This window comes from Octodon degus, unplaced genomic scaffold (genome assembly GCF_000260255.1).
Source record: "Octodon degus isolate 3935 unplaced genomic scaffold, OctDeg1.0 scaffold00005, whole genome shotgun sequence".
Taxonomy (NCBI): Eukaryota; Metazoa; Chordata; class Mammalia; order Rodentia; family Octodontidae; genus Octodon; species Octodon degus.
The window spans coordinates 20,382,079-20,409,657 of NW_004524581.1; the positions used below are offsets into that span (position 1 = coordinate 20,382,079).

The window sequence follows — 27,579 nt, forward strand, 5'->3', positions numbered from 1 at the left end:
ATAATTTCTGTTTTCTTGCATATACTTAAGCATGACCTATGGACCAGTATGTGGTCTATTTTAGAAAATGACCCATGTGCAGCTGAGAAAAATGTGCATTCAGCTGTGTTTGGGTGGAACACTCTGTATATGTCCACCAAGTCCATTTGTTTCAACCTCTGATTCAGTGTGAAGTTCTTTATCGATAACTCGTAATTTTAATAACTCTTAAGGAATGTTTTGCATACACTTGTCTCGGATCAAGTATTTGTGAGGGCTTTGTAGCTTTCCTGGTTAAATGAAACAAGTTACGAGTCAGCTGTCATGTGCAACAGTATGAAAAGTCTTCTCCTAGTATTAAATTAATGAATATGGCAGCACTGTGTGATGTTTGGCTGCTGAAAGTTTTTAGGCCTTTTCCCCCGGCACCCCCCACCTGGGCAGGATAAAAAAAGGTGGGGGGCTTGGGAGACAGTGGCATAAAAGCACCTACCTGGCCAGCACAATTGCAAGGTCCACAGTTCAATCCCCAGTACCAAAAAACAAAGAAAGAAAGGAAAAGGTGGGCACTCCTGCCGTGGGTGCCAGGGAAGACGTAAAACAGCAGAAGCCCCAGCCTTCAAGCAGGAATGGGTCCATGGATCTACCCCCAACCCTAATAAAACTCCAGAGCAGTTGTTTCCTCAGGCCATTTTCAGATCAAGGCTGGAGGCCAGCCACCCTAGTCCCAGCAGAACCCTGCTGTGTAAATAATGTGTTCATACCGTGTGTGTGTGTGTGTGTGTGTGTGTGTGTGACATCAACAGTCTCAACATGTGAACCGGGTTCAGGGTAGGTGCATGCAGTTTGTTCTGCTTTTTTTACAATAGCTGCTATAGTCTATAGTCTAAAGTCCTAATAGTCTTGATGGAAAATCACATCTAAATGGCCAGTGTGTTAGATACAGTTTATGGTACTGTGAACCTTCAAGAAATGACTCCTAAAATTCAGACATTAGCTGTCACCCTCAGCATCTTCTGACCCCAGAGAAGGGAGAGAAAAGAGAATTTTGATAACCCCCACAGAAGTTTTCCTTGTTGTTATTAATCTTTGAATGGATTATGAATTGGTATATTCAGAAAGTGTTTCTATGGCAGTGTAAGTGAAAAATCTCTGACCTTTCTCTCACTCCATTCTCAGCCCTCTTCCCTAAACTTGGTAGCACAGAGATTCATTCCATAATATTCTTTTTTATTTTGTGAACCACATACAAGCAAATTCATTTATAGATTTTTGTATTCCATCTTTTATAAGCAGATGTATCATACCATTTATACTATGTTTGTGTCCAAAATGCTGAACTCTTCACCTTAGTACTATTGGAACTCCTAACTCTTTTTCTCTTTGTAAGATGCGTGGATATTACTTACAGGTTTCCAGATTAATAAATATGTGGTAGTCAGATTTCTAAGATAACCCACAGCAGCTCCCCCCTGCTGCTCTCCATTGCTCCTACAGTCGCCTCCTCCTGGGTGGCAGCAGATCCTAAGAACTCACTTCTGATGAATCCAATGGCACAGGTGCTGAGATGCTGCTTCCGGGATCGGACTGCCATTGGATAGCAGGCCCTGTTGCCTGCCCCACTTGCAGGCTCTGATGACAAATTGCCTTCTTGGGGGCGGGGGGGCAAGAAACAGAGAGAACCTATTCTACAACCAGCAAATAACTAAGACCTTTCTTTACTGGCTGGTGGAAAACCAAATCCTGCTACCCACCACAGCAGCCCCTACTGTAGTTGACCTTTGAGCTGGCTGTGGCCCAGTCTTTAGTTAGTAAGTCCAAAAACCCATGGGTTGAAAGCCTGATGCTTTGAATACAGAAGGCTTTGTTTAAATTGCAGACTGTGTTTGGTTATGCCAATCTTATCCAATTTATAGCTCCCCCCCCCCCATACTGAGGTTTGAGCCACAGGCTTTTGCACTGAGCTAAAGTCCCAGTCCATCCCCTCTCTCCCCTACACCCCTTTCTTTTTCTCTTTCAAGACAGGTCTTGCTGAGTTGTGAAGTTGCCCAAGCTAGGATGAAATTCAAAATCCTCCTGTCTCCACTGCATCCCCCAGAGTGTTGTAATTGCCAGCATGCACCAGGTTGTCCAGCATTGTTTACAATGTCTTAAGTATGAAACTTTGACGAAATCTGTAGAACTTTTCCTAGAGAAGTTGCATTGAATGTGTACTTCTTATACCTGTCCCGGGCTGCAGATGTGCCTCTAAGATTATTTATCTGTTGACACATTGGAAACACTATTTGGAAACATAATGTCCCAGAGTGCATAGACCAAGGTTGGGCATTTTGCAAAATTATAGTGAACAGTGTCATTTTTGTGGTAATCTTGGCACAATTAAACACCATAATTTTTCAACATTTTGTTGAAGGAAATGGTATATCTGTCTTCCACTAGAGTATGGAAATCAGCTGGCAAGCAGGCCCCGTGAGGCGGAGTTCCCTGCAGCAAATAGCTTAATTAGGCAGTTTCTCCCACCTCCCCACAACAGCAGCCCTTGCCAAGGTCTCCTGCCTGCCAGTCTGAAGAGGGAGTCAATGGCTTCATGTGTCATTATTTATTTTGAGTTGAAACATTCTAGTTACTCCAACTTTCTTTTGCTTAAGATTTGCAGATTACATCTTTCCTTATCCCTCACTTTCAGCTTTTTTGAGTCTTTCTATTTTAACTTGGTCTCTTAGAAATACAAATAAATAAATTCATTGAATGGAACCAGGTATGTTGACACACACCTGTAATTGCAGCTATTTGAACTGCTGAGACCAGAAAATTGCAAGTTCAAGGTCAGGTTGGGCAACTTAGTGAGATCCTATCTCAAAAAATAAAACAACGTGGGACTGAGGTGATAGCTTGATAGCATAATGCCTGCCTGGCAAGCACAAAGTCCTGAGTTCAATCCCCAGCGCCACATGCCATGCTGGCCCCAGAACCCCAGGTGCACTGGCACATACCTGTAATCCCAGCAGTAGGGAGCTGAGACAGGAGAATCAATATGAGTCCAAGCTGTATGTATAAATAAATAAATAAATGATGTGGGGGTGCGGCTCAATGGTAAAGCACCCAAGGTTCTGTCCCCTGGAATCACTGAGTACTTGCATTAGAAAAGTCTCAGGTCAGTAACCAGAGGTTCTTTGGAGGTTCTTTCTCAACAACCACCCTTCAAGAGTAAAATGAACCTGAAGCAATAACAGGAAAGAAATTTAAAAAACAGAAATCAATGATTTGGGGAAAAATATAGAAAATTAATGAAAGAGAGAGTTGGTTATTTGAAAAGATCAGCAGCATTGCCAGACTTCATGCAAAACCAATAGAGAGAGAAGCCACAGACCCAGTGTTAGACATGACGTTGGGGGTGTCATTGTAGATTCCCAGGTAGCAACAGAATGATGAGGGAATACTGTGAATAACCCCACACATATGAATTCAGCAGCTTAGAGAAAGTGGAAAAGTTTGTAAAAAATCATAACTGCCACAACTATTCAATATGAAATAGATAATTTTAGTAGACTACACAATTAAGAAAATTTAATGTGCAATTTAACCTCCCTCCCCAAAATTCTTTAGACCCACATTGTATTACTTTGGAATGATATCAACTATTTAAAGAAGAGCTAACACTTGGTTATACACAATTTCTTCCAGAAAGTAAAAGAGAAGAGAGTTATTTCCAGTGTATTTTATGATGGTAGTATTATGCTGATATCAATGTAAAGACAGTATGGGGAAAACTACAGACAACCATCCCCAACAAATTGATGCAAAAATTTATATTAAAAAAAGAAAGAAATACCAGTAAGTAAAATTCAACAGTATTTGAAAGGGATCACCAGGAAGAGGCCATTGCAGGGATGGAAGACCATTTTAGGATTTGAAAAGCAGTGTAAGCTATCTTTTGTACAGACTACTTGAAGAAAAGAGAAAACACAGTCATCAGTTGGTGCAGAAAAGGCTTTGACAAAATGCACTGTTTATGATAAAACATTTTCAGGAAACTATAGAGAGGAGCTTTCTCAGCTTGATCATGATCATCTACAAAAGTTTGATAGCTGATAGGAGACTAAATGCTTCCTCTATGATTATGAAGAAAACAAAGATTCATTATCATGACTCTTATCAGCCTAGTGCTGGAGCTTCCAACTAGTGCAGTCAGCCAAGGGAAAAAAACAGACAAAACGGTAACACTGGGAAAACAGCTGTGGGTATATGAGGTCTTGAATATGTCTTAAAATTGCTCCAATTCATCTATAATTATCTCAATAATTTAATTGAAGCCAGCGATGGTGGCACATGCCTGTAATCGCAGCACTCTAGGAATCTGAGGCAGGAGGATCGCACATTTGAACCCAGCCTGGCAACTTAGTGACCTAGTGAGACCCTGTCTCAAAACCAAACAAAAACCAAGTGCCCCTTGTAAAGCCTGCAGTGTCTGGTTACCTTTGTTTTGTAATACTGAGATTGCACAAGGCAGGGAGAACCAAGAGAAACAGAGCACCTCTGACTTGCTGCAGATTTACAGCCTGACACACGGCTGCTTTTCATTATGCGGCTCTATTGCAGTAAGTGACTTTAAAGCTGTGCGCCAGCAGCCTTCTCAGCTGACCGGTGTGTTTGAACTCGGTTCATCTACACTTGGGCCCTCTACCTGCCCATCTTCCAGAAGTCCACTCACTAATGGGAAGTTAGTCCTCATTTGAACAAAACTCATAATGATGAAAATGACTCTCATCTCCTGAGTACTGATGAGCAACAACTGTAGACTGGGGAGCAGTGCAGATGTCTGGCTCCTTTGGGTGAGAAAGTGGGACCCTCAGTTGCCTGTGGCATCCCACAGGGAAAATCATTTGTCATCGGGGATGGCAGGGGTAGAAGTGACTGAAGTAGTGATGAGTGTAGATGGTGTTTTAAGATCTTTATAATGACTGTCATAAAGTGTGAATGGGTGAGTTTCTTTTGATGATATGTGGTTTATTATCTACTCATAATTGAGGAAAATGCTACATATAGTTAGGAGTTAATGAAAATGACTTTCTGGAAAAGAGCTGACAATTTTGCTTCTTTTTCTTCATTGTATTTTATTTTTGGTACTGGGAATCAAACCCAGGACCTCATCTTGCCAGGCGCGCTTCTTTTCTTAGGCAACACTGAGCTACAGGTTGTGTAGATACCTGCTGTGTGTTGAAAACAATGTTCAAAGATCACAGTGTTGATAGATTTCTAATTATTATTTATAGTTATCATTTTCTAATAATTATTTCACACTATGAGAAAGGAAAATATAAGTAAATAGTATCTTATAGGATCTTATAAATTTTATTAGAACAGCACAAAGTAGATTTGTATCAGTTTAATGTGTCTAAAACTGTCAACATCTATAATTAATTACTAGACATTATCATTTTTGTTTGGCCATAGCTTCAGTTTGGGGCTTTATGAAAACTGCCTTAAACCAAACCCCTTGCTCAGAAATGCTAATACTCTGTGTTTATTCCCTGTTTTATGGCAGTATGGACCAGTATTTACAATCTTTGCCATGGGAAAACGAATGACCTTTGTTACTGAAGAAGAGGGAATCAATGTGTTTCTGAAATCCAAAGAAGTTAATTTTGAACTAGCAGTACAAAACCCTGTCTACCACACAGGTAAAGAATATTGTTTCACAGAGTTCACTTGAAGTGAAATATTGGAATCCAAGAGTCATTTTAGGTAAGAATTACACCCTCAATCCATCCAGAAAGAAAGATGAGAGCCCATTATTTTATTCTTTAATTTTGTTTTCAGAGACCAGGGATGGAGCCCAGGGCTTTCACATTGAGGTACATCTCCAGCCTTTTAAAATTTTCTTTTTATTTTGTGACAGGATCTTGCTAAGTTGCCAAGGCTGGGCTTACACTCAGAACCTACCTCAGCCTCTCTGAGTTCTGGGATTACAGGCTGGCACTTTGTTATTCTTGAGTTTAGGCTGAAAAGAAGAATGAGTGTGTGAAGACCAAAGAGCCAGTGATTGGCATCGGAATAAATTTAAATTTCAAGCAGACATGTGAGCAAGATGGGGTTCCCTCATCACTAGATATTTTTTTGAGAGAATATTTGGAATCCGTATCATATTACAACACCCAGGACTCTGCAGTCTCTGTCCTGCCTGACTCAAACATTGATTCCTTGTAATTTGTACAGAATTCGTATGTAGGATCTACACATATAACAGAATGAGAAAATAGAAAACTAAAAACTATGTTTTTGGAAAAGTTAGTTGAAAGAGAATAAAACAAGATAAAAGAAATTAGTTAAAAAATATACGCTCCCACCACCGCAGTCCGACCAAAAGTGAGTATCATGGAAGGAACACAGTCCTGAAATAAAGGAAATAGCGAGGTCAGAGTTACTCATGGTTAGGGAAGGCTTCTTGGTGGGAGTAAGATAGGGGAGGAATAAATAGATGCTGGCAGGGGCCTTTGGGCCGCTGGGCGTTGGAGGGGACAGTGTCCTGAGCACCCACAGTAACTCTGAAATGCTGTGAGCATGAGGCACTGCCTGGCCTCCACACACCTGGGACACAGATTCTGAGGGAAAGGAACTGGAGACTGCAGCCCTCTGAGCTCCCCACTTTTACATCATCCCATAAAGGAAATCGCCCTCCAGACTTCGGAATCTCACCATTAAGGTTCAGTCTCTATCCACTTAATTGCAGGCAGTGATTGTCTGTACAGAAGACTGCTGGGAAAGGCGGTACTGACCCAGTCAGGGGAGCAGTACAGTGGACATGTGCAGCAGCTGTGGTGTATTCTGAAAATAGTTTTCTCTGTTTATAGCATCCATTCCAAAGAATGTCTTTCTAACACTGCATGAAAAACTCTATATTACAATGAAAGGGAAAATGGGGGCTTTCAACGTGTATCGGTTTGCAGAGCAACTGAATGAAGAATTCCACGAACGATTAGAAGATTTAGGCCCTCATGGGACAATGGACCTGATCAGTTTAGTAAGGTAATTAAATGCTTTGTTATCATTTAACCTTTACTACTCAAAAAAAACTACCACATCGGGCTTCACAAATTGCCTGGTAGACTGATGAGTAACTGGGTTATTAAGTGATTTCTCCAAATTTTTAAAATTCTAATTAATAGGCAGTTCTGATCCTGTTTTATGCTACACAGATAAGCCAGTGGCCCTGTTACTGTGGCACATCACGCGATTTCACTTAGTCCTTCCGATGACTGTCTGTCCCACATGGCTTTGCCTCACTGAATCTTCTGTACTTACCATGCAGTAGAGAACACTAGGATGGAGAGACGTGGTGGGAATGCGGGAGAGAGCGGAATCCTCGGGCAGTGGCAGAGGTTCAAATAGGGCAGCTCTGACCAAGTCACTGTGGGCCTCGGGTCTGAGTCCTTGGATTGTCCTAATAGGCAGGTCCCAAGAGACAGGACAGCTTTCTGCAAACACTGTCATGCAGAAGGACTGGTTTTAGCCATTAAGATTCAAGGCAGATTGTCCATGAGTGTCATGTTCGAGGTACTGGTGGGGGTGAAGCAGACGGAACCACGCCAACTTAAAATTAGCTAAAGGATGCGTGGTATCTGCAAGACAGCAGAGTGCTCTCTGGATAGCTTTGAAACATTGGGGGAAGGAGGACTGGAAGGAATGATAAATATCTTCTATACTTGCTTACATGGGCCACGTGATCACTTTACTTGCATACAGAAAAAATTACTGACAAGTACTATATTTCAGGACACACTAGTTTGAATGTTTGGGACTCTGTGGAAAATTGGGAAATTTGATGACTAATTCTGCCTTTGCTCTCTTTTTTGATTACTTTTGCTGCTATCTGTAGGCATAGCCCATTACCTTAGCTGTTGGTAGTATTTTTTAAATGAATGCTTATTGAGCTTGTTCAGTTTATTTCTGTTTACTCATTTGTCAGCATATACTATGTTTGCTTAGAAAGAAGTTTTAAATCTTCCTATATATATATAAGACCACAATTACGGTTCTCCCTGAATTGTTTTGGCTACCATTAGCAAATATTAAACTTTGAGACTGACACCTCCACACCCCCCCCAGCAGTCATGTGTTACCTGCTCATAGGTGGTCATGTGACCCAGTGCTTTTCCATTGGCCTAGATCTAAACTATGTGTGTTTCTGTCTCTATAGGCATCTTCTTTATCCGGTCACAGTGAATGTACTTTTTAAGAAAGCCTTGTTTCTTTCATACAAGAAGAAAACTGAAGACTTCTGCCAACATTTTCAAATTTATGATGAGGGTTTTGAGTGTGGATCCCAGATGCCAGAGTGGCTACTGAGGTAGAGTCCCGTTCTGTCATTGATCTGCTGGCCCTGCTCACCTCAGCAGTCTGCACCACTCAGCTCTCTCACAGGTAGATGTGACACCAGCTCACGTGGGAGAGAAGACATCTTTGTCACTTTTGTGCTTTCTCTGTATGTGGATATAACTGAGAAGGAACTAGAGGAGAGAGGCATGCTGGCTCCTCTTTCTGCTTCTCATGAAGCAAATGAAACAACTTACTCCCTGGTCTTTGCCCCAACCAGAGCTGGCAGGGCTGGGTCCTGCTCCGTCATGAGCGAGCACCCAGCCTGTTCTCGCTGAGGCAAAGGCAGGTGCAGCCAGGTGTGATTCCACAGCTGGCCCTGATGAACACTTGTGAAATGACTCAAATGCAATAGTAGCATGATGTTGTCATCTCATGGAGGTTGCTGTATATGTCAGCCCATTCAGCATATATGGTTGCCGAACAACAGAAATCCAGGCCTTGTAGCTCCCGGTCAGGAAGCCTGAGGCCTGAGGGGAAGTGGTGGTGCTGGGGAGAGGTGACCACCCAGCAGCCCGCTGCCAGTTTCACTGTGTGTTCCTGCAGGGTGCCCAGGGCAAAGCCCAGCCCTGCCAGGGTCTCTTCCAAGGCTCCTGGTATGCATGCAGCCTTCATCATTATCTGTAATCAGTGCCTGGAGACCCTCTCATGGCACACCATAGGTCCTAGGATCTGAGCTTGTGGTTGACACTGCTTAGAGCACTAGAAGCTGAGAGCCGCTTGCCCTGGCTTCGTGTAGCAGCTGGTGCCTGTGCTACGCTTTCATCTTTCTCAACTGACAGCACCCACAGCAAAAGGAAACTGGGGCGGTGTCGCCTGTGTTCTTGGACCTGTGTGCCCGTCCTCTAGGAGCCCAGGTGTTTGCTCGCAGAAGACATTCACATGTGGTGGCCTTGACTCATTAACTGTCTCTCTGGACTGAGTTCTAGAGGGAGACCTCCAGAAAATTCTGCCTGGAAATGGAGACAAGGTGTGGGATGGAATTCTGACTCAGCACACTCCCCCTTGATGCCTTGGCTTGCTTTTCCCTACATACTTTGAGGTTACTTCTGCACATCCTTTTCTTTTCTCTCACAGAAACTGGTCAAAATCCAAGAGGTGGCTCCTAGCGCTATTTGAGGAAAGCATTCCAGATATAAAAGCCTACAAACCCGAAAGGGCTGATTCTATGGTAAGTATTCCTCAGCTTCTTTTGTTAAAGCATGTGTGAAGACAGTAGGGAAGTATGGTAGTTAGGATGAGTGTTTGCTGAAAAAAGAGTTTGTTCAGACACCATTTGTGTGTCCAGGGATACCCTGGACGTGCGGCCACTTGCTGCTGGCAGTGTGATCCCAGGTCTGCTGTCTTCCACCGGCAGCCGGAGCACCCGTGCTCTGCTCTGGGATGAAAGGAGGGTACACCATCTCATTTAGTACTTTGACCTATAGCCACAGTTTGACTGTATTTATTTCTTTTAAACAGACCTTAATGCAGGCTGTGCTGGATGTGGTCGAAGGGGTCGCAGCGGGGCACAGCGCGAGCTGTGCGCTCCTCATGCTGTGGGCCTCTCTGTCGAATGCCGTTCCTGTAAGTATACGGTCGTGCATGGAAGTAGAGTGTGTGTTTGTATCTGTTATGCTTCCTTGTGTTTTCTTCGTCCCCCCTTCATCTATTACAGAGGAAGAAAAAACTTCAGTGGATTCAGTTATGACATAAAAAACAAAGCAGGATGCCCGCTGGCGTCTGCCTGGGTCACGCAGGAGGCAGAGGATGTCCCAGCTCTGCGGGGCAGCACCAGGCGGGGAGGTGCTGGCCTGGGCACTGGCTGGCGCTGTCCTGTTGAGGGGACCTTCCCTGTGTGGGCAGGGCACTAGGTGTTACTGCTGCAGCCTGGCTAAAGGCTCAGCTCCTGCTTGTGATCAGTTAAGAAGTAGGGGATGGGCATTTCTGACCAGAGTCCAGCTTAGAGCCAGACAGCCCAGCTGGCACTGTGCAGGGTCATGTGGTGACTTAGTTACTCATGTCCTGATAGGTAACAAGGAGAACAGACACGAAGCTGCCATCATAGGCCTGGGCCCGGGGACTTGCTGATCTGTGTGGCTCCCTTGCTCTGAAGAGAGGGTGCTGCAGGTGAGCCCCGCAGGCGGCCAGTGACCGTGAGCCATTCTGTGTACATAGCAGTCAGGTCCCAGGGCCTCTTGGTCTTGTCTTCCCCGAGAGGGGCCGAAGATCCTGTGACATGCTGTGCACCTGGAACAGCAGACGCCTTTTCCAGCTCCCTTTCCTTTCCCCTCCCAATGCCTCCCTTGCCCCACCCCGTCTCCCTATTCCCCTTTGCTTTGCCAACACTTGAGCTTTTCGCACTGAACCACATCCTCCTCCTCCTTTTTTGAGACAGGGTGTTTCTGAGTTGCACAGCCTGGGCTCAAATCTGCCCCCTCCTCCTCAGCCTCCCCGCCTGGTGGGATCACAGGCGCGATCACAGGTCCACACCACTAAGCCTGGATAAAACTTTTTAAAGCTGCCCGAGCTCCCTGAGAGCCACGGATTTACTGCCCCTTCTGTTCTGCTCATACCAGTTCCCGGGGTCAGAAGCCTCTCACATTTGCCTTAGGTGCTCCATGTCAAGGTAGAGGGTGACCTTCTTACATATTAGTTATTTACCCAGCAAGAGCATTCATCTACCTCTCGTGATAAGGGTGGCCTTCTTCTCTTTTTCTTCTAACAGAAATAGAAATTTTAAGGATTATTTACTTCTCATTCCCCTTTCTAAAGTCCTAATATCTTAGTTTCCTGTAACCTGTTGTAAAATTTATTAGGTAAAGAGCGGAGTCAAAGTTTTGGCCTCTTTTCCCCAGTGTGTGTCATCCGTGGGACAATAAATCTCACGTGCGTGACGAGAACAGAGCATCTGATCCCTTTCTCTGCCTTGTGCTCCTCCCATGCAATTCTCCGATCCTTCCTGAAGTAATTTTCCTGCAAACTGGTGAGGTCGTGGCAGTACTGGAAAGCAGCAGCTCCCAGGGCAGCAGCAAGACAGCCACTTCTGTGGGGACTAACTTCCAAGCTTCCTCAGGGAGGCTCCCCCAGAGGGGACAGACGGCACAGTGCCCCATGGGTCTGACTCAGAGGAAGTCAGCGCTGTGACTGTGTCCCTGGCGCTGGGCCGAAGAGACCAAAATCCTTCATTTCAGAGTGCAGGCATCCGACGATGAACACAAGTCTATCTCCGGCTCTTCCTGGCCCTACAGAGCGGCAGCCTGGTGACCGATGCTCTCTCCTGCAGCAGCTGGCGCCGAGGACTGCGCTAGAGGGGACAGCAGGTGGCGGCCGGTGCCTGGCACGGCACTGCTGTTCAGCGTGTACCGCTTTCTTCCTTTCTTCCCTCAGCACTCTTATTGCCCTAGTTTCAGTTGACAGCAGCTTCCGGAATCCCACAGATAGTGTGCGGAGATAGCTGCAGCCTCCTGGTGCTTGACTGAGTGGCACCTCTGTCACCACCTGTGTGATTACCATCACGGCCCAGGGAGCTACAGAAGTGCTGCCAGAGGGACAGTGTAGCAATAAGGGGGCCCTGGTGACATCTCTGCCTCCTCTGTCCTCGGTCTCTGGCCTCAGGGCTCAGAGCCAAGGTTTCCCATGGGCTGAGAGTTGATCCTGAAGGCCACCACAGTTTTGGTATGCCTCGTGGATGTCCTGAGACAGTTGTCACTGCGAAGTGATTCTTTGGGAAGTCCTCTCCTGGGATGAACTTGTGAGAACCTTTCTCCAGCCTTTCTCAAGGCCGGCATTTTACCCTTCGTATCTGCTTCCTTTCTCAAGTTGGCTCCAAGGCTTCAAGAGCGTTCTGTACTTCCACGCCATCCCCACGCTGTCTCAGCTCCCAGCACAGTCTTGCCTTTCACACAGTGGTCCTGCCATGTGTGCCTCACATCCCCAGCCTGAGGGGCAAGTTCTCGGGCAAAAGATGCCTCATCCATATTGAGCTGGCCATGAAGGGTGCAGACTGGCCTGGCTCAGCAGCTCCGTCCGCGACTGGTGCATGAGGGGAGGATGCTGGGGCCTGCATTCGGTTGTGCTCTCTTTCCAGAATGCCAGGATCGAGACGTGAAGCTGTGTTCGGAAAAGAGAAGCCTTGCGGAGGGGACTTGGCACCACTGCACAGCCATTTGTAGTTCAGAGCCCTGTGGGTCTCAGAAACAGTCAGTGCTCAATTGTGGTGACTCTCAACATGGGAAATTAAGCCCGTACAGCCCTGTGCTCTTCTTTCATGTAATTGAAAGTCTCCATGTTATCATAGGCTTTCCCCCCAACATGAAGGCCGACTCGTCACATGAGGTGAATCGGGTGTGGGGTTGTTCTTAATTAACCTTAGCACAGAGGAGGATGAGCACAGTGAGGAGACAGGGAAAAAAGCTCTCTGAGCTCTGCTTCTTCATCTGTGCAAATGGGTGAGAGGACACAGCGACTTTTTCCTAAGAGGTAGAGCTGCAGCAAGGAAGGACACAGCTCCCCTGTCTTGCTTATGTGACCAGGACTGTGTACTTCCTCACCCAGTGGCTTTAACATCCCAGGGTGCTTTCCTTCAGGCAGATGCCCTTCCTTTCTCCACCACAGAGGGGAGCCGTGGAATTGTGTTGAGGTGTAGGCTAGCGTGTTCTTCACAAAACAAGACAGAAAGAAGCAGAACAACTTCATTTACACAAAACATCACAGGGCTCATTTCAGGATCGATTTCATAATAAATGTTTACAGAAAAAAATGAAAGGGAAACTTTCCCTTGGTGTCTTTTAATGATGTTATACAGATTTCCTTTATTGTGAACCTTAGAAGCAAAGCCAGCTACCTCAGTAGGGAGTTAATGTTCAAGATGCGGGAGTACAGAGTGTTCCATTGTAATCCTTCATTGAGGAAAGAGATGAAGCCATTTAGCAAGGTCAGGGGAGAGGACCCACCGGAATTCCCAGTGCCACAGCATGCAGTGGGCCAAGGGGGAGCGAGCTCTGTTTCATGAGTGGGTCTCATAATTTAGCCTGTGGGATTTTAAGTGCAGTTTAGTGACTTTATTTAAAACAACTATGTTTCATTTGCAGGAAGTGATACTTAGTGACTCATTTGTATTTTAAATTAATGCTTTTGTTTTTAGATTAATTTTTTTTGAGGAGGCAGTAGTGGGGATTGAACCCAGGGCCTAGGCACTGAGTTACATTCCTAGCATTGCCCCCTGTTTTAGTTTTTCAGATAAAATCTGGCTAAATTGTTCAGGCTTGGCTTGAACTTGGCATCCTCCTCCCTCAGCCTACTAGAGTGCTGAGATTATAGGAGTACACTGTCACACCTACTGAGGTTCACATTCTTAAATGTCAGAATTTGTTATTTCTGAATATTTAGTGAATGTTTATATAGTATTTTGTTGCTTGTTAAAATCTTCCTATTTTGCATAGTTTAATCTATATAAACAGTTAACTTATAGTAACAATAGAATTATAAATTTGGCCTCTTAGAAATATGGAACATTTGTAACTAATAAATTGTAGTTGTCTTCAGAGATGCTCTTGATTTTTTATTTATTTATTTATTTAAATTTTTTGCTCCGAATGCCTTCAGGACAGGTTTGGCTGGTTTGAGTTGTGGGGATGAACCACAGCAACCTGAGCCTGACTACTTTGTTGAAGCAGCCACTTAAAGAGCTGAGCTAAGGGGCAGGCCCCCCCAGAGATGCTCCTGAGTAGGGTACAAAGTTTAAACACTGCCCTTGAGTCTCTTACACTGTTTATAGCTAATACAAATTCTGCTTTTGGTTCTCTTGAAAGATGTTTGTAATTTTGATGTCGTTTTTCTTTTCAAGGTTACCTTTTGGACACTTGCATTCATCCTGTCCCACGCCGACATCCATAAGACCATCGTGGAAGGGATTTCTTCTGTGCTGGGAGGAGCAGGTACTGAGCCTGTGTAACCTTACGTTGCCGAGGGTACATCTATGATCCATGCTGGTTAGGTGGACTTGTGTGCTGTTTGGATCTTGAGTGCTTCCCAGGGCTCTTGTTTTCACGTCTGTGTCCCCCAGGTGGCGCTGTGTGGCAGTGGTGGAGCCTTTAGTGGTAACCTGTGGAGGTCCTCTGTCCCCCAGCTTGTGGCAGAAGGGCTGTGGGACCTGGGCCCCGATCTCCCCTCTGCTTCCTGCCCCGTGGCGAGCAGTTGGTGCTGCCACGCATGCCACTGTTGACGTCTGCGCATGCTCAGGGCTCGAAGGCGGTGCGCCTGCCCAGGCTTGGGCTGGAAGCCCAACATTAGGAGCCCAAATAAATGTGTTCATACTGTGTAAGTTAATTCTATCAGGCACTTTGTTATAGAAACAGAAAGTTGGCTAACATAATCCCAAAGCTAAATACCTATATTTTAATAGAAATTCAGCATAATTCAAAGTTCAATGTAATTTGTTATATTTCAGTATATTAACTTAAAATCCTAGAAACAAGGTCAAATCCCAGGATTTAATTACCGTCAAGTTCTTGAGAGGCCCTCTAGTCCAATCTTATTTTCTGAATTATGAAATAGGAGCAGAAGAGAGTGTGCCTTGAAGTGCCCTTCAATAGCCTGGCCCCTTGCCTCCATTGCTCTCTGTTATGGTTTGTGTCTAGTTGTCCCCCCAAAGCCTCATGTGGTCATGGGGTGGACTTCTAGAGTTCATGATTGTCTCATGGTCCACTGGGATTATGGGTGTGAGTGCTGCCAGGATTATGGGTATGAGTACTACACCCAGCCTTGGCCAGATCATCTGAATGCAATTTAAGGGAGACTTGCTCTCTGTAGCCATTGTTGCTGCCACTCCCCTTTGCTCTCTGCTTTTTGTCACTGCCATGAAAGGTTGCTCTCTACCATGTGCTGCTCTGCCTTGGAGCCAGCTGAATGTGGAATGAAACCTCCAGTAACTGGCAGCTAAATAAACCTTTCCTTCCTTCATTTTGGGTGTTGAGTGTTTGTCCCAGCGATGAGAAAAGAGTACCTGAGACAGGCTGCAAGGCCACAGTTTTGGGTGTTTTTTTTTTTTTTTTTTTTTTTTTTTTTTTTTTTTTTTTGAAATTTTGGGTGTTTTTTTTTTTTTTTTTTTTTTTTTTTTTTTTTTTTTTTTTTTTTTCTTTTGTATTTCAGGGAAAGGTCTATAGGATGTTCAGGGTCTCACATCTAGATCAGACTCTAGTGATCTGCCTGTTTACAGCCTCCCAAGAGCTGGGATTAAAGGCACATGTCACCACACCCAGTCTCAGTTACCATCTCAGCGCACTCTGGGGGCAGGGCTGGTACAGCAGGTCCAAGCATTGAATCCCCAGCCCCTGCACCTGCTTGCAGGCGCTTTAAGGGCCCCAGTTTTGTAATTCAGGATTTTCCTGATTTACAATAGCATGCCATGTCTATTATATAGCAGCTCCACTACGGTGTGGAGGTCAAGTCCAGTTTGCCTCCAAAGGGTTATAAAAAACACTTGCAGTTGTTGGAGACGGAGGGATTTAGGAACTGCAGGTAGTGATTATTGTGTGAACTTTTCAGCTTAGATTCCTCATCTGTGAACAAGCAGAGAGGAGTCCAAATAAACAGAGCTCAGCGTCCCAATCTGTGTAGAGGAAAGTGTTTTAGAAATCGATCACATTATGTGTGTGGCTATAAAAATAGTAAGTGGTGTGGTTTTCTTGGAACTAACAGTATGTATTATTAGTGCCAAATGAATGCGGCCACTGAGGTATCTGTCCTGTGAGAGCTGGGGGGCACTTACACCCCACTCAGATGTCCAGGTGCGGGGAGCAGGCGACCCACCCTTGGGTTCACTGTCTCCCCTCTGTGTGCGTCGCCAGTGTGCTAGGTTGATTCTCCACATTTTGCTCTTAATTCCTTTTGCAGAGTGTTCCCTTAGAGAGTGGTTCTGGCATTTGGATGGGCTCTTCCTCTTCAGAACTTGCTGAAGTAAAAGGTCTTCAAGTTGGGTTGACCTCTCTCCAAAGATCTCAAGCCAGAGTTTCACAGCCAATACACAGACTTGACATGGAAGCCATGTTTTAGACTGAGATTAGTCCACACTTGGACTATCTCCTGTTCCATTTCAGCAATGTCTTCTCGCCTATATTCATGAGAAATTGGACCATGTCCTTTCTTCCTTGAAAATGGCATCATAATTGTGACACAGACTCCATTTTGTCTGTTAATCAATGAAGAAATTGAAAATCTCTTTTAATGCCGAGAGTAATCCTGGTGAATAGTATGAGACACCGCTCTCTGAGAGGAGAGTCTCACACAGTTGCTTGAGACCGTGACGCTCGACTTCTTTCCAGGATATCTGTGCACATGAGGACAGCGGGCAGGGTAGGGGTGCCAGCCCATCGCTATCCTTATCTCTGACACTGTAATAGTCTGTGCTGAGCCAGGCAGCGCCCCCACATCCCCAGCCGCTCTAGTCACAGCTTCTTCTCAGTCTGCCATGGATGTCGTGCTGGAGCAGCCAGCACAGTCTGCTTCCAGGAGGCTGCTGCCTGGGGCTTCCAGTAGTAGAGCTGTGTTCTCTCACGGTGGAGATTTCTCCTGGATGCTTCAGGCGCCAGGAAGCCAGAGCCGCCTCTGGAAGAGCTGAAGAGTGGGAGCTAGAAGCTTGGACGTGAGTGCTGTGCTTGGAAGAAGCTGGGGCGGTGCCGGCCAGGCCCCGCTGTAGTCCCTGCGCCCCGGCTGTCCTGGCCTCAAGTCACGCTCTGCTCTGCCTTGTCTAAACTCCTAAAGCTTTGTGCTCAGAAATTAATTAATTGTCCTTTTCCGCTATGAGAAAAATCACTTTACTCCATAATTATGTTAGGTGCCCAATAAATCCCTACTGTATGTCTCCAGGTGACAGAAACCCAGAGTTGCCTGTAGGTGCAGGAGGACGTAGGGGTTCGCTAATCCGGGGAGAAGCCCAGGCCCTCCCAGCCTGGCCCTGGCTGAGCCTCCATAGCCACAGCGCCCAGCTCGCTGCTCATATGCATTGTCTCCTGTCCCCTGCCCTTTCCTGTCTGGGCCCCTCAGCGCTGCTGTCTTCCCACTGCCTCTTAGGAGAGAGGGAAGTAAAAGTTTGGAGAAGGGAAAGGTCATCAGGGTCCTTGAGGTTTCTAGTTACCAAAGGTCAGTTTCACAATGTTCCTTTTCAAAATTAAAACAATTGTAAAAGGTTTTATGGATTTACTCGTTGGGGCGACAACAGTAAATCTTTATCTTACTAAAAAGTTCCACAAATCACTAAGTACCCCTTGCTTACTCCCTATAAATGACCACAGTGGGGTCATTTCACACATGAAACCTTAGGTGCATCTGTAATCTACCCCAGGATGTCTGTATCCACGGTTACACTCCTCCTGTGAGGTGTACTAATCTTTTCCAGTGAAACTGGGTTTCTTCTGAGGAGAAGCTGTTCTATGAATGTGAAGGAATATTTCTGAAATCAAGTAGATGCACTTTAAAATGAAACTCTTGAACGTTGCTTATATTATTTTTTTAAATTCCTGAAAGGAGGGAGACATTCTTTGAAGCTGCCTCTGGAATACTGTAAAATTCGTATTCACTGTTCTTGTCAGCTTTGTTTCTTTTCTCTAAGAACTGAATTTGTAGGGCTTGTCTGTAGGTCCTTGGTTGTGCAAATAAGCCATAAAGTTAAGTGTCCTTGCCCTCACCTTCTGCTAACTGGTGATGTCCTTGCTTTATTGTTTTTTATGTGGAAGCCAGAGTTTTTCTATTTTTTCAGTGCTGTCACATAGTTTTTGAAATAACAGTCCAAAGTAAACACTGACTTGTTTTATTTGATTTTATTTTGTAAAGAAATTGTTACTGTACAATTTAGAAAGTAGACTGCCCTGTGGTTGGAACAGTTGCTTGAAGGTAACATCAGCATGCTTGTTCTTCACAGTGGTCCCGCGTGTTTGTACCTGGGATGCCCTGGCCCTGGCCTGTGCTGTGTGTGACCCTTTGCACACACCTGGGCCTTCGGATTTTAGGCAAGCGGTGCTGTGCATGTGAAGAGGACCGCACAGCTCCGGCGGAGGCCAGCAGCGCTGGGGGTGCGATGCGCTCTCACAGTAACGCAGAGGGCTGTGGCATGCGCTCCGCGGGGTGGGAGGGCTTTCTCCACTGTCTGTCATTGTCTCCCTGTCCTCATGCTGGCCTAGAGACCTGCCCTTCCTTTAGGGGCAGACACCGGCTGCTGCTGGCTCTGTGGGGCAAGGTCTCAGGAGGTCTGAATGACTCAGCAAAGACCTCTGTCCCCTTTTCTGTCACAACATAGATTATTTCCCCAAATGATGAGTTAGGTCTTTGTATCATGCTATTCCAGGATGATAGAAACAAATTTCCCATGTATGTCTCGTATGTGTAAGGGAGAAGGGCTTGCGTTATTAAGAAGACAAAGCAGACGTCTGTGAGAGGGCTTGCTTTAGTGACTTTGACTCCTTTTTCTTTGACTCCATGACTAGTTTTTGGATTTGTTCATTTTCTGTCTTCTGTCCATCCTTATGGGCATGGTTGAGACTCCACATGGTGGGGTGGACTGCTCTGACACTTGGGTCCTCGCCTGTGGAATTTACAGCAGAGCCGCTGAGGTCCAGAGTTTGTTTGCATCCTGTGTGTGCAGTGCTTCCCGGTGGTGGTGTGTCTGTCTCTTTCCCCTCTTTCTGGGAGAGCCCCAAGCATGAGAGCAAATCCAGGCCCTCGGTGTAGGCAGACCTAGCTGTGTGGGCTGCCTGACACTTTGAGCTGCTCCCCTTGCATGCAACAAGCTCTCCAAGGCTGGAGTAGCTGGCAGGTGCTCATAGGGACTGAGGGAAAGGCTCCCAAGTGTTTGTGAGATGTCGCGGCCTACGCATGAGCTTGTTCTCGCCTGCTGTCCCTCAGCACCTGCTTGGCCTCACACATAACAGGGTGCAGCAAGCTGGTGCTGGGCCCATCGGTGACGGGGTGATAGAGTCTCTGTTACGTAACTGATAGTTGCTGAGCTGCACCATTATGACTGTTTAGCTTCAAAACTACACAGAATATGTTAGAAGCTTCCTTTGCTGTTTGTGAATACATGAATCATCCTTTCTTTTATTTGGCTTCCAATATCCTAAGGTTTGATTTTAATGCAGTTCTGTTCAGAGTTAAACAGATGATTTTCAAATTGAACCCCAGATCACCCCTCAGAGCTTTCCTGGTCGTCTCCTACTGTGGTCCTTCTGATGGTGACCTTGGTGTTCTTCCAAATGGTGCCTTCTAATTTTAGAGTTGCCAAGCTGGAAGAGCAGACCACAGCTGCACACTGGAATGTGCACCGCATGGGAATGGGTCACTTTTAAGCATCCTAATGACAAAGGTCTTTTGTCCTAAAGATGCTTGAAAACTTGGTGTATTTCCTTGTTAGTGGCCTGGTTCCACAGTACTATACCATTCGTCCTGCATCACGCTGAGGTTTTAGGAAACTAAAAATATTTGATCAAAACATTATTTTTCAAGTGTAGTATCTTTCATACATCTACAGGTCAGAGTTTTAAATATTCACTATTCAAAACAAGTTTTATTTCTGTATTATATAATATAATGCAAAATATACTTTTATCATTCAACTAGTCTAATAATAAATGATAATACAAATTTTTAAAAATGTTCTAAATGAAATCAAGCTGCACCGTTACTGCAGTACAGACTTTTTCTAGGGCCAGCATTCGGCCTGTCTTAGATAAGGTGGGTCACTTTGGATCTCAGATCTGATTTCCAGTGTGAATCCCAGCCTTCGGGTACCATCTATCCCTGGCCAAGTGGAAAAGTATTTCTTTTCTGTATTCTATGGCTGCCATAAATTGAAATATTAAAAACATAGAAGGAACACTTGGTGAATCTATCTAATGTAGATGTTCTGAAAAAGGTTCTGAGAAAAAAATGAGAGCTAGAATCTGAATCTTGGGTTAGTACTAACTTATTGGTAATGTCAGTGTGTCAAGGTCATGCTGGGACCTTCTTGGTTTTCAAGAGGAAGATGAAATTGGGCTGAGTTGGGCTGGAAAGATAGCTCAGCAGTCTAAGCACCTGCCTGGCAAGTGCAAGGTCCCGAGTTCAGTCCCCAGTACTGCATTCCATGCTGGCCTCAGAACCCAGTGTGGTGGTGTAGCCCTGTAACCCCAGCACTGGAGAGGCTGAGACTGGAGGATCACTGTGAGTCCAAGCTGCATAGCGAGACCCTGTATCAACAACAAAACAAACAAACAAAAAAAGAAATTGGGTGAGTCCCATCTGAGATTTCCAGGAATCCCTGGAGGGGGAAATGAGAGAAACTCCTGGACGCAGAGACTTCCAGCCTCCCCGACCTCTGTCCCGCATTTGCTGGTTCTTCGTGTTTGCCGACTTTCCCCTCAGCAAGCCCTGACTTTCTGCATAGCATCACCTCACTGGCTGTCGCCCACAGCTTCATTTTCTCCATCTGTTAAAGTATATTAATAACTAATTTTGGTAAAACAGTAAAATATGAGGCAAGGGAAATAAATCACGCTGGCCCCAGAAGGGACTCCAGAGTCCCGTCACCACTCATCCCTGACCTGTACCAGGTTACTGTCACCCACCGTGGAGCCGGGCCCTCTGTCAGAACTGCCCACACTCATCTTCCTCACCTTGAACATGCGCAGCCCAGGGCCCTCCATCTACATCTCTCTGTGGTCTCAAGGTCTCTACCACAGGCTGTGTTGCAACATATGCCCAGAGGCGCTGCCTGCCTGCCTCCCTCCCTCACTCTGTTCTTACCTGAGGTGCACTCTAAATGAATTTATCTACCCACTCAATTTTAAGTTGATGTCAAGTATTTGTTATTTTATGTTTAAAAGTTTATAAAGGATGTCCCTCCTCATATATTGCCTACACACTCTTAGTCTAATTAGAATCTTTAAATGACAAATGCCACTGATTTAATTCATTCAGTTATGAAAAGCGGCTGCCCTATACCTAAATGCCGAGAGCAGTCCTTATTATCACCCTGACCCCCCAGTCCAGCCCATTTTCCAACAGAGGAGGTGTCTCTGGCCTTTCTCAGTGGCAGTAAGCATGCTGACCTGTGTTGCTCTCACACCGCCTGCATTGGAGTTGTGGTTCCGCCGTGGTGGACAGACACAGCAGCAGGTGGGCGGTCAGCAGCGAGGCGAGACCCCTCGGCCCTCAGCACTTCCCGCTCGCGCGCACTGCACTTTCCACTTTGCCTTCCGAAGCTCTTCCCTCAGTGCCTTGTGTTACTTAATTGCCCCTTTATATCAGGTACCCCAAAGATGTTTGTACCTCAGGGGAGGTGCAGCAGATGAAAACTCAGGGCAAGAAATTGTACCCTAAAGTAGGAAAGAGGCAGTCAGATATGTGGGAGGGAAAAAGAGTAAGACCACGGTGTTTTATTAGATAGGTCCATCTTAAACTCAGTGTGGTGGCGCATTCCTACAATCGCAGCACTTGAAAACCAAGGCAGGAGGATTGCTATGAGTTCAAGGCCAGCCTGAACTGCATAGCAAGACCCTGTCTCAAAAAAGAAAGAAACAAAAAAAGAAAAGAAAAAGCATAGGTCCATTTTAGAAAAGAGTAAATACAGAAGTTGCATACCTAGGAATGGATGTTCTTAACATTTTTTTCCCATGTGCCCTCTTGGGACAGGAACATAATTTGAATTCCATTCAGTCATGTGTCCCAAACAACGCTGCTGCTTCCCCTGAGAAGTGGTCTGTATTTTCCTGGTAAAATAGCCATGGTACTCAGATGCCATGCACAACATTACGTTGTTGACTTGGTTATAGAAATGGAAAGAGCAGTGAAGCCCACGTGAGCTTTGGAGTGCTGTGAAGTTCACACGCTGAGATTCAACCTGGATGTTGGGTAGTAGATGGCACCACAAAGAGCCAAACAGTGACTTGTTCCCTTGTCCCGTAAGGTGGGGCAAGCTTTTTGTGCCTAAAACCAGACAGACAATATTTTAGGCTTTCTGGAATATGAGGTCTCTTAGAGCTTCTTAATACTGCTCATGTAGCGTAGACACAGCCATAGGCCACATACAGATGAGTGGGCGTTGCTGTTTCTATCGGCAAACAGATATTTACAGAAAGAGTGTGGTGAAACGGCTCTGCCGGCCATCCTTGCCGCCACCCTTGGCCGTGGTCTCACATAGGGAAGAACAGGGCCAGAATGCACAGGAGTCTGCAGACACACGGGCGGTGCCCCGGGAGGCACTTTGGCATGCCTGCTCTGGTGAAAACGGCACCTCTGCAGCCGTGAGAATGATGGCATTTTGCCCCATTACTGAAGCTCTGGCTGACCCCCCATTCCATCAGAGTTGATCATCACATTTTCTAATTCTGTGGTACTTAATAAGAGATGAAAGCCCTTGCATGTTCATGCTGATAAAAGCTAGTGGTTTTCAGGATCAATACATACACTCAGGGTTTCTGATTGAAACCGTAATTTTTACCCACTGAATATGTTTACCTCTACTTTTTAGAAAATAATTTTGAAGCTGCTACTAAGAACTGCTGTAGGGATCCATTGGTCTCAGTGTGATCTGTTCTACCTAGGGAGAAATGGCAACAGGAATGAGGAAAAGATAGGTAAGAAGACAAGAGCTGGGTTAGGTGGTAACCTGTCCGCCTGGTTGGCGAGATGACCCCCCCACCCCAGCAACAATGTGGATGTTCATTTATACCTTTGCAAAGTTAGTAACACGTGACATGAGGTTGCCTAGTGATTAGTAGCCGACATTAACCTGTCAGGATGCTTATCTGAGGACCGAGGTAGCTTGTTTGCTTTAAGCACTGAGGCCTAGTCCCACCTACACACATCTGACCAATTTTCTAGATTCCGTGGCTCCCAACAGACTGTGTCAAGCCTAGAACATCTGATAAATACAGACAGGGATGTCTTCTACTTCTTTCACTCTAGCACTGCGTTATTCCTTGCAGTGTGCTTCTTAGACCTGCAGGATCGGTGTCACAGGGACTTCCGACCACGCAGGCCTAGTGCTGCAGAGGCACTGACCTGCTATTTACCACCTTCTTACTAACCATGTTTTTTACTTAAAAATGTTGAGCCAAGTATGTTCACACACCTATAATCCCAGCACTCAGAGGCTGATGCAGGAGGATCCCAAGCTTCAGTGGCCGCTGGGGATGTACCTTAGTGCGGAGGCCCCACATTGAATCCCCAGTATGACAGAAAATGAACAACTCTCATTCTCCTTCAGAAATCTCTTAATGATTTGACCTCCTTATATCTCTTCTACAGATGTTTTCATTGGTCTTCCTTCACTTGGGCATCTTAGACATTCTTCCATTCAGTCATTGTCTCAGTTACTCTTCCCTTGTTTCTGGGACAAATGCCTGACACCTGAAATGAGGGAATGAAAGGTTTATTTAGCTCACAGTTAATGGAGGCTTTAGTCTGTGCTCAGCTGGCTCCAAGGCAGGGTGGCACATGGCAGAGAGCAGCCATTTGTGGTGGCAGCAGACGGTAAAACAAAGAGCCAAGGAGAGTAGCAGCAACAATGGCAACAGAGGGAGTCTCTGTCTTACTTATGTCACATTCAGGCCATCTGCCCTGGGCTGGGAGTAGCACTCACACCCATAATCTCAGCAGTACTAAGACCCATAATCTCAGTGGATCATGAGTTAATCTCAAACGCTAGAAGTCCCTGCCCTGTGACTACATGAGGCTTTGGGGGGACAACCTAGACACAAACCACAGCAGTGGTTTTATCCATTTAATAAAAATGTATGGCGCGTCCTCCCCCACGTACTGAACTCAGTACTGGGTGTGCATCAAATGCTGAAAGAAATGCAATTCTGAGCCTCATGAATGCACTCAGCCTTGTTTGGGGAGCCCAGGTGGAGGGTAATAAGCAGTAAGCCAAAGAAATTAATATAATAATAATAAGCACGAGGAGATAAAGTGCCCTGACAGTGATCAGGGAGATGCTGGCCAAGGTGGCCAAGGAAGAGAGGTGTTACTCAGCTTTTCAAAACCTTGGGAAAGGCAGAGGAATGACTGACGTGATGGGTTACATCTGCTGAGTTTCTGCCACTTGCCAGTTATTGTGAGCATGTGGGTACCTTTGCTTTATTAATCCTGACCACAACCTTACAGGGCAGACACATTTAGTATCCCATTTTAGGGGAGATGACTGCATGAGGTGGGGAGACTGGGAAGCTTACAGGTCACCCTGTCTCCATGATTGAGCGTGGGCTGAGGTTGGAGGGAGAGGTGGACTGTACTCACCAAAGTGAACATGTTCTGTTTATGCTGCGTGGCATTGGCTTTCATACCACACAGTCCTATAGGTCCCGTCAGATCCACCAGGGCATCCAAGAACATACCCCAGTCCCAACACCAGCTCCCTAGAATTAGATCCCCAGGCTAAGGACTCTATCCCACGGTACTGCCCAGGGCCACCCATCCCTCTCCAGCGGCTGCACACCTCCTGCTGGCCCCGTGTCACTGCAGCAGGATGCCCGAGGCTGGGGAAGTCCAAAGGAGAAGAGGCCTCATTGGCAATGAGGGGGTCAGATAGCAGAGTACACCTGGCCAGAGTCCCCTGGTGAGATTGTGATGTGGCGGGGAAGTGAAAAACAGTGCAAAAGAGACCAGTCACATGGGGTGCCGCGCTCTACAGCAGCTCTTCTCTTAAGTTGCTAGCCCACTCCATCTGGGAGAGAGGACATGATCCAATCCCGTCACCCAGAGTCACCTCACCTTTCAGTTAAGCACATGGGCCACACCTGCACTGCAGCAGAGTGTGTGGAACAGTTCCTCAGACAGGGTCTCTAGTTAGTGTGGGACACAGCCCTTCCTTGTGAGGGTTTCAGGAACGGCTGGGGGCGTAGCTTGGGAGAGCACTTCCCTAGCATGCCTGAGGTCCTGGATTCAGTCCCCAGTAGTACAGGAAGAGAAGATGGAGAAGGATTGTGAGAGGGAGGATCCAAGGACAGAGGCTGGGCTGTTTTGGAGGAAAAACGAACTATGATCTACGGAGTTACTATCAGGAAGATACGGTTTCTGTGGCCTCACTGCATTCATTTGGTGATGGTACAGCAGTGACGAACACTTCCGTGTGTGAGCTTTGACTTCGTGCCGAGGAGTACTAAAGCGTGCTTGTCACCCCTGCATCTACAAATGACAGCCTCCGCATCGCTCACTCGTAAAAGCATACTTATCCTTGCTGTAGTCCGAGTCTGTCACGTGTGAAGGCACCGGGCTCCTGACAGCTGAGTGCTGCGCCTCCCGCAGTGCTGAGCACCAGCTGCCCGGCTCTAGGCCTGAGCAGCGAGCACTCTCTGCTCCCTGTGCAAACGGCTCAGTCACTTTAAATATGCATTTTCTATTTCCAGCCATGGCTTCTCTAAATTATTTTTTCTGAACTAGCTTAGGCAATATGTGAATAGTTCAGGAAAAGCGTAAAGTAAAAGTTATAGTTCCACTGCCATTTCTTGGTAATCAAGATGGTTTTCAATTGACAATAATGTTTTTTGGTTCCTAGCAACTGTTTGGAGATCAGACCCCACAGATATAAAGACAAATGGTATGTATGGTGACTGTTACCTCAAGGCTCTGGGCAGCACGAGACTGACCTGCGTTCCCTTTCAGGTACCTTCAGGTTGAATATAGAGGTGTGCATGTCACCTTAGGGAAGTACCACACACCTCTCAAGGAGGGACACACGTTATTCCAGTGGCAGTCCCTGTCCCCTGCTGTCCCTATCTGAATCGTCCTTTCAGGCTTTTGGAATGAATAATTTAAGAAGAAAAATGAGCTGCCAGGGAGAACACGGAGGAAGAGCTGGGATGGCGTCTCACGGCTACCACTTCGTGCTTTCAGGGCCAGTCTCCCCCTCTTACACTGCTTTGTCCTTTCGTGGAAGGAGAACCCAGACAACAAGGGTGAGAGGAGGAAACAGCGCTTCTTGACAGGAGCTTTCCTCGTGTGATGGCCGGGGGTCTGTTAGAGCCGAGGTCAGAGGGGCATGTGTCGTGTCACAGAAGAAGGCAGACAGGGAAAGCCACGAGCAGCAGCTTCTCAGCAGCCAGCCGCAGTACTGGGCCTTGGTGATGTGCACCTGGGACCATGGGGCGTCACCTTCCGGCCTCTTAGTCCACCCTTCCCTCCCTCTTGACAGGTAAAGAGAAGATCAGAGTGACACAGGATACCTTGAAGAAACTCTCACTAATTAAATGGTGTATTTTGGAAGCCATTCGTTTAAGAGCCCCAGGTGTCATAACTAGGAAAGTAGTGAAGCCGGTGAAAATTTTGGTAAGCTTTGCTTTTGTTTTGAAATAATCATCCTTCTAGAAAAAAATACACAGATTTGCTCATTTATTTTATTTTTTAGATTGACATATGACTTATGAAATTTCTCCTTGTAGTTAACTAAATAAAAATTGCATATACAATGGAACCGCAGTTCATGAACTCTTGTTTGTGAACAACCGGTTCATGAACAGAAGCATTTGGCAGAATTATGAATACAGCCTCAGCCCTCTTTCCCACCTGCACACAGCCATGACCATCTTTTCCAGAGTCGTGGAACAAATTAAGTTCTGAACCAAGGTACCACTCACTGTATTTATCCTACAGGACATGTTGTGAGATATACATACCTTGTGGAATGGCTGAAGCAAGCTAATTGTCATCTGTGTTCTCATATTTAAGGTTAGAACATTTATTGAATCTCTGTTAGCCATGTTCAAGACAGCAGTACAGTAGTATGTTGGTTCAGACCCTTAATTCCTTCCACGATTCTGCAGAAGATGGCCGAGTTCACGTTCACACAGGGAAGACGGTTGTGCTGGACACCAGATGCAGAGTTCACAAAGCGAGGTATAATTCTGCTGAACACTTCTGTTTGGCAACTGCGTTGTTTGGAAACAGAAGCGTCCGTGAACTGAGGTATTACTGTGCATTGTTACCATCCATCGTCACTGGGTCGTACGATGGATTTCTTGAATTTAAATTCTAGTAGGTAACTGAAATTTTGTGTCCTTCGACAGCCATCTCCCTAAACGACCCCTCTCCCAGCCCCTGTATTTTCTCCTCTGAGTTCCGTCCCCTTGTCAGTTTACAGAGGCAAGGGAGATGGCTGTGTTAGTCATTTTCCATTGTTAGGCTGGAGCACAACTTAAAGGAGGAGGGGTTTCTTTTACTCACCAGTCGCAGTGGAAATTTCAGCTTCATCCAGGATTGGCTGGCTCCAAGGCTGAAGCC

The 27,579-nt window shown here is 46.0% G+C and overlaps 1 protein-coding gene across 2 annotated transcripts in view; it reads left to right on the plus strand.

Annotated features, from left to right (window-relative positions):
* The window catches only part of LOC101592465 (24-hydroxycholesterol 7-alpha-hydroxylase), a 58,053-nt gene that overhangs the window by 7,272 nt on the left and 23,202 nt on the right, over window positions 1-27,579 (plus strand). For both annotated transcript variants that reach the window (XM_023719266.1, XM_023719260.1), the window contains exons 2-8: window positions 5,525-5,660; window positions 6,831-7,005; window positions 8,177-8,326; window positions 9,430-9,523; window positions 9,814-9,918; window positions 14,180-14,270; window positions 26,495-26,628. In XM_023719266.1, coding sequence (XP_023575034.1) covers window positions 5,525-5,660; window positions 6,831-7,005; window positions 8,177-8,326; window positions 9,430-9,523; window positions 9,814-9,918; window positions 14,180-14,270; window positions 26,495-26,628 — 885 coding nt within the window. The remainder of the gene's footprint in view (window positions 1-5,524; window positions 5,661-6,830; window positions 7,006-8,176; window positions 8,327-9,429; window positions 9,524-9,813; window positions 9,919-14,179; window positions 14,271-26,494; window positions 26,629-27,579) is intronic.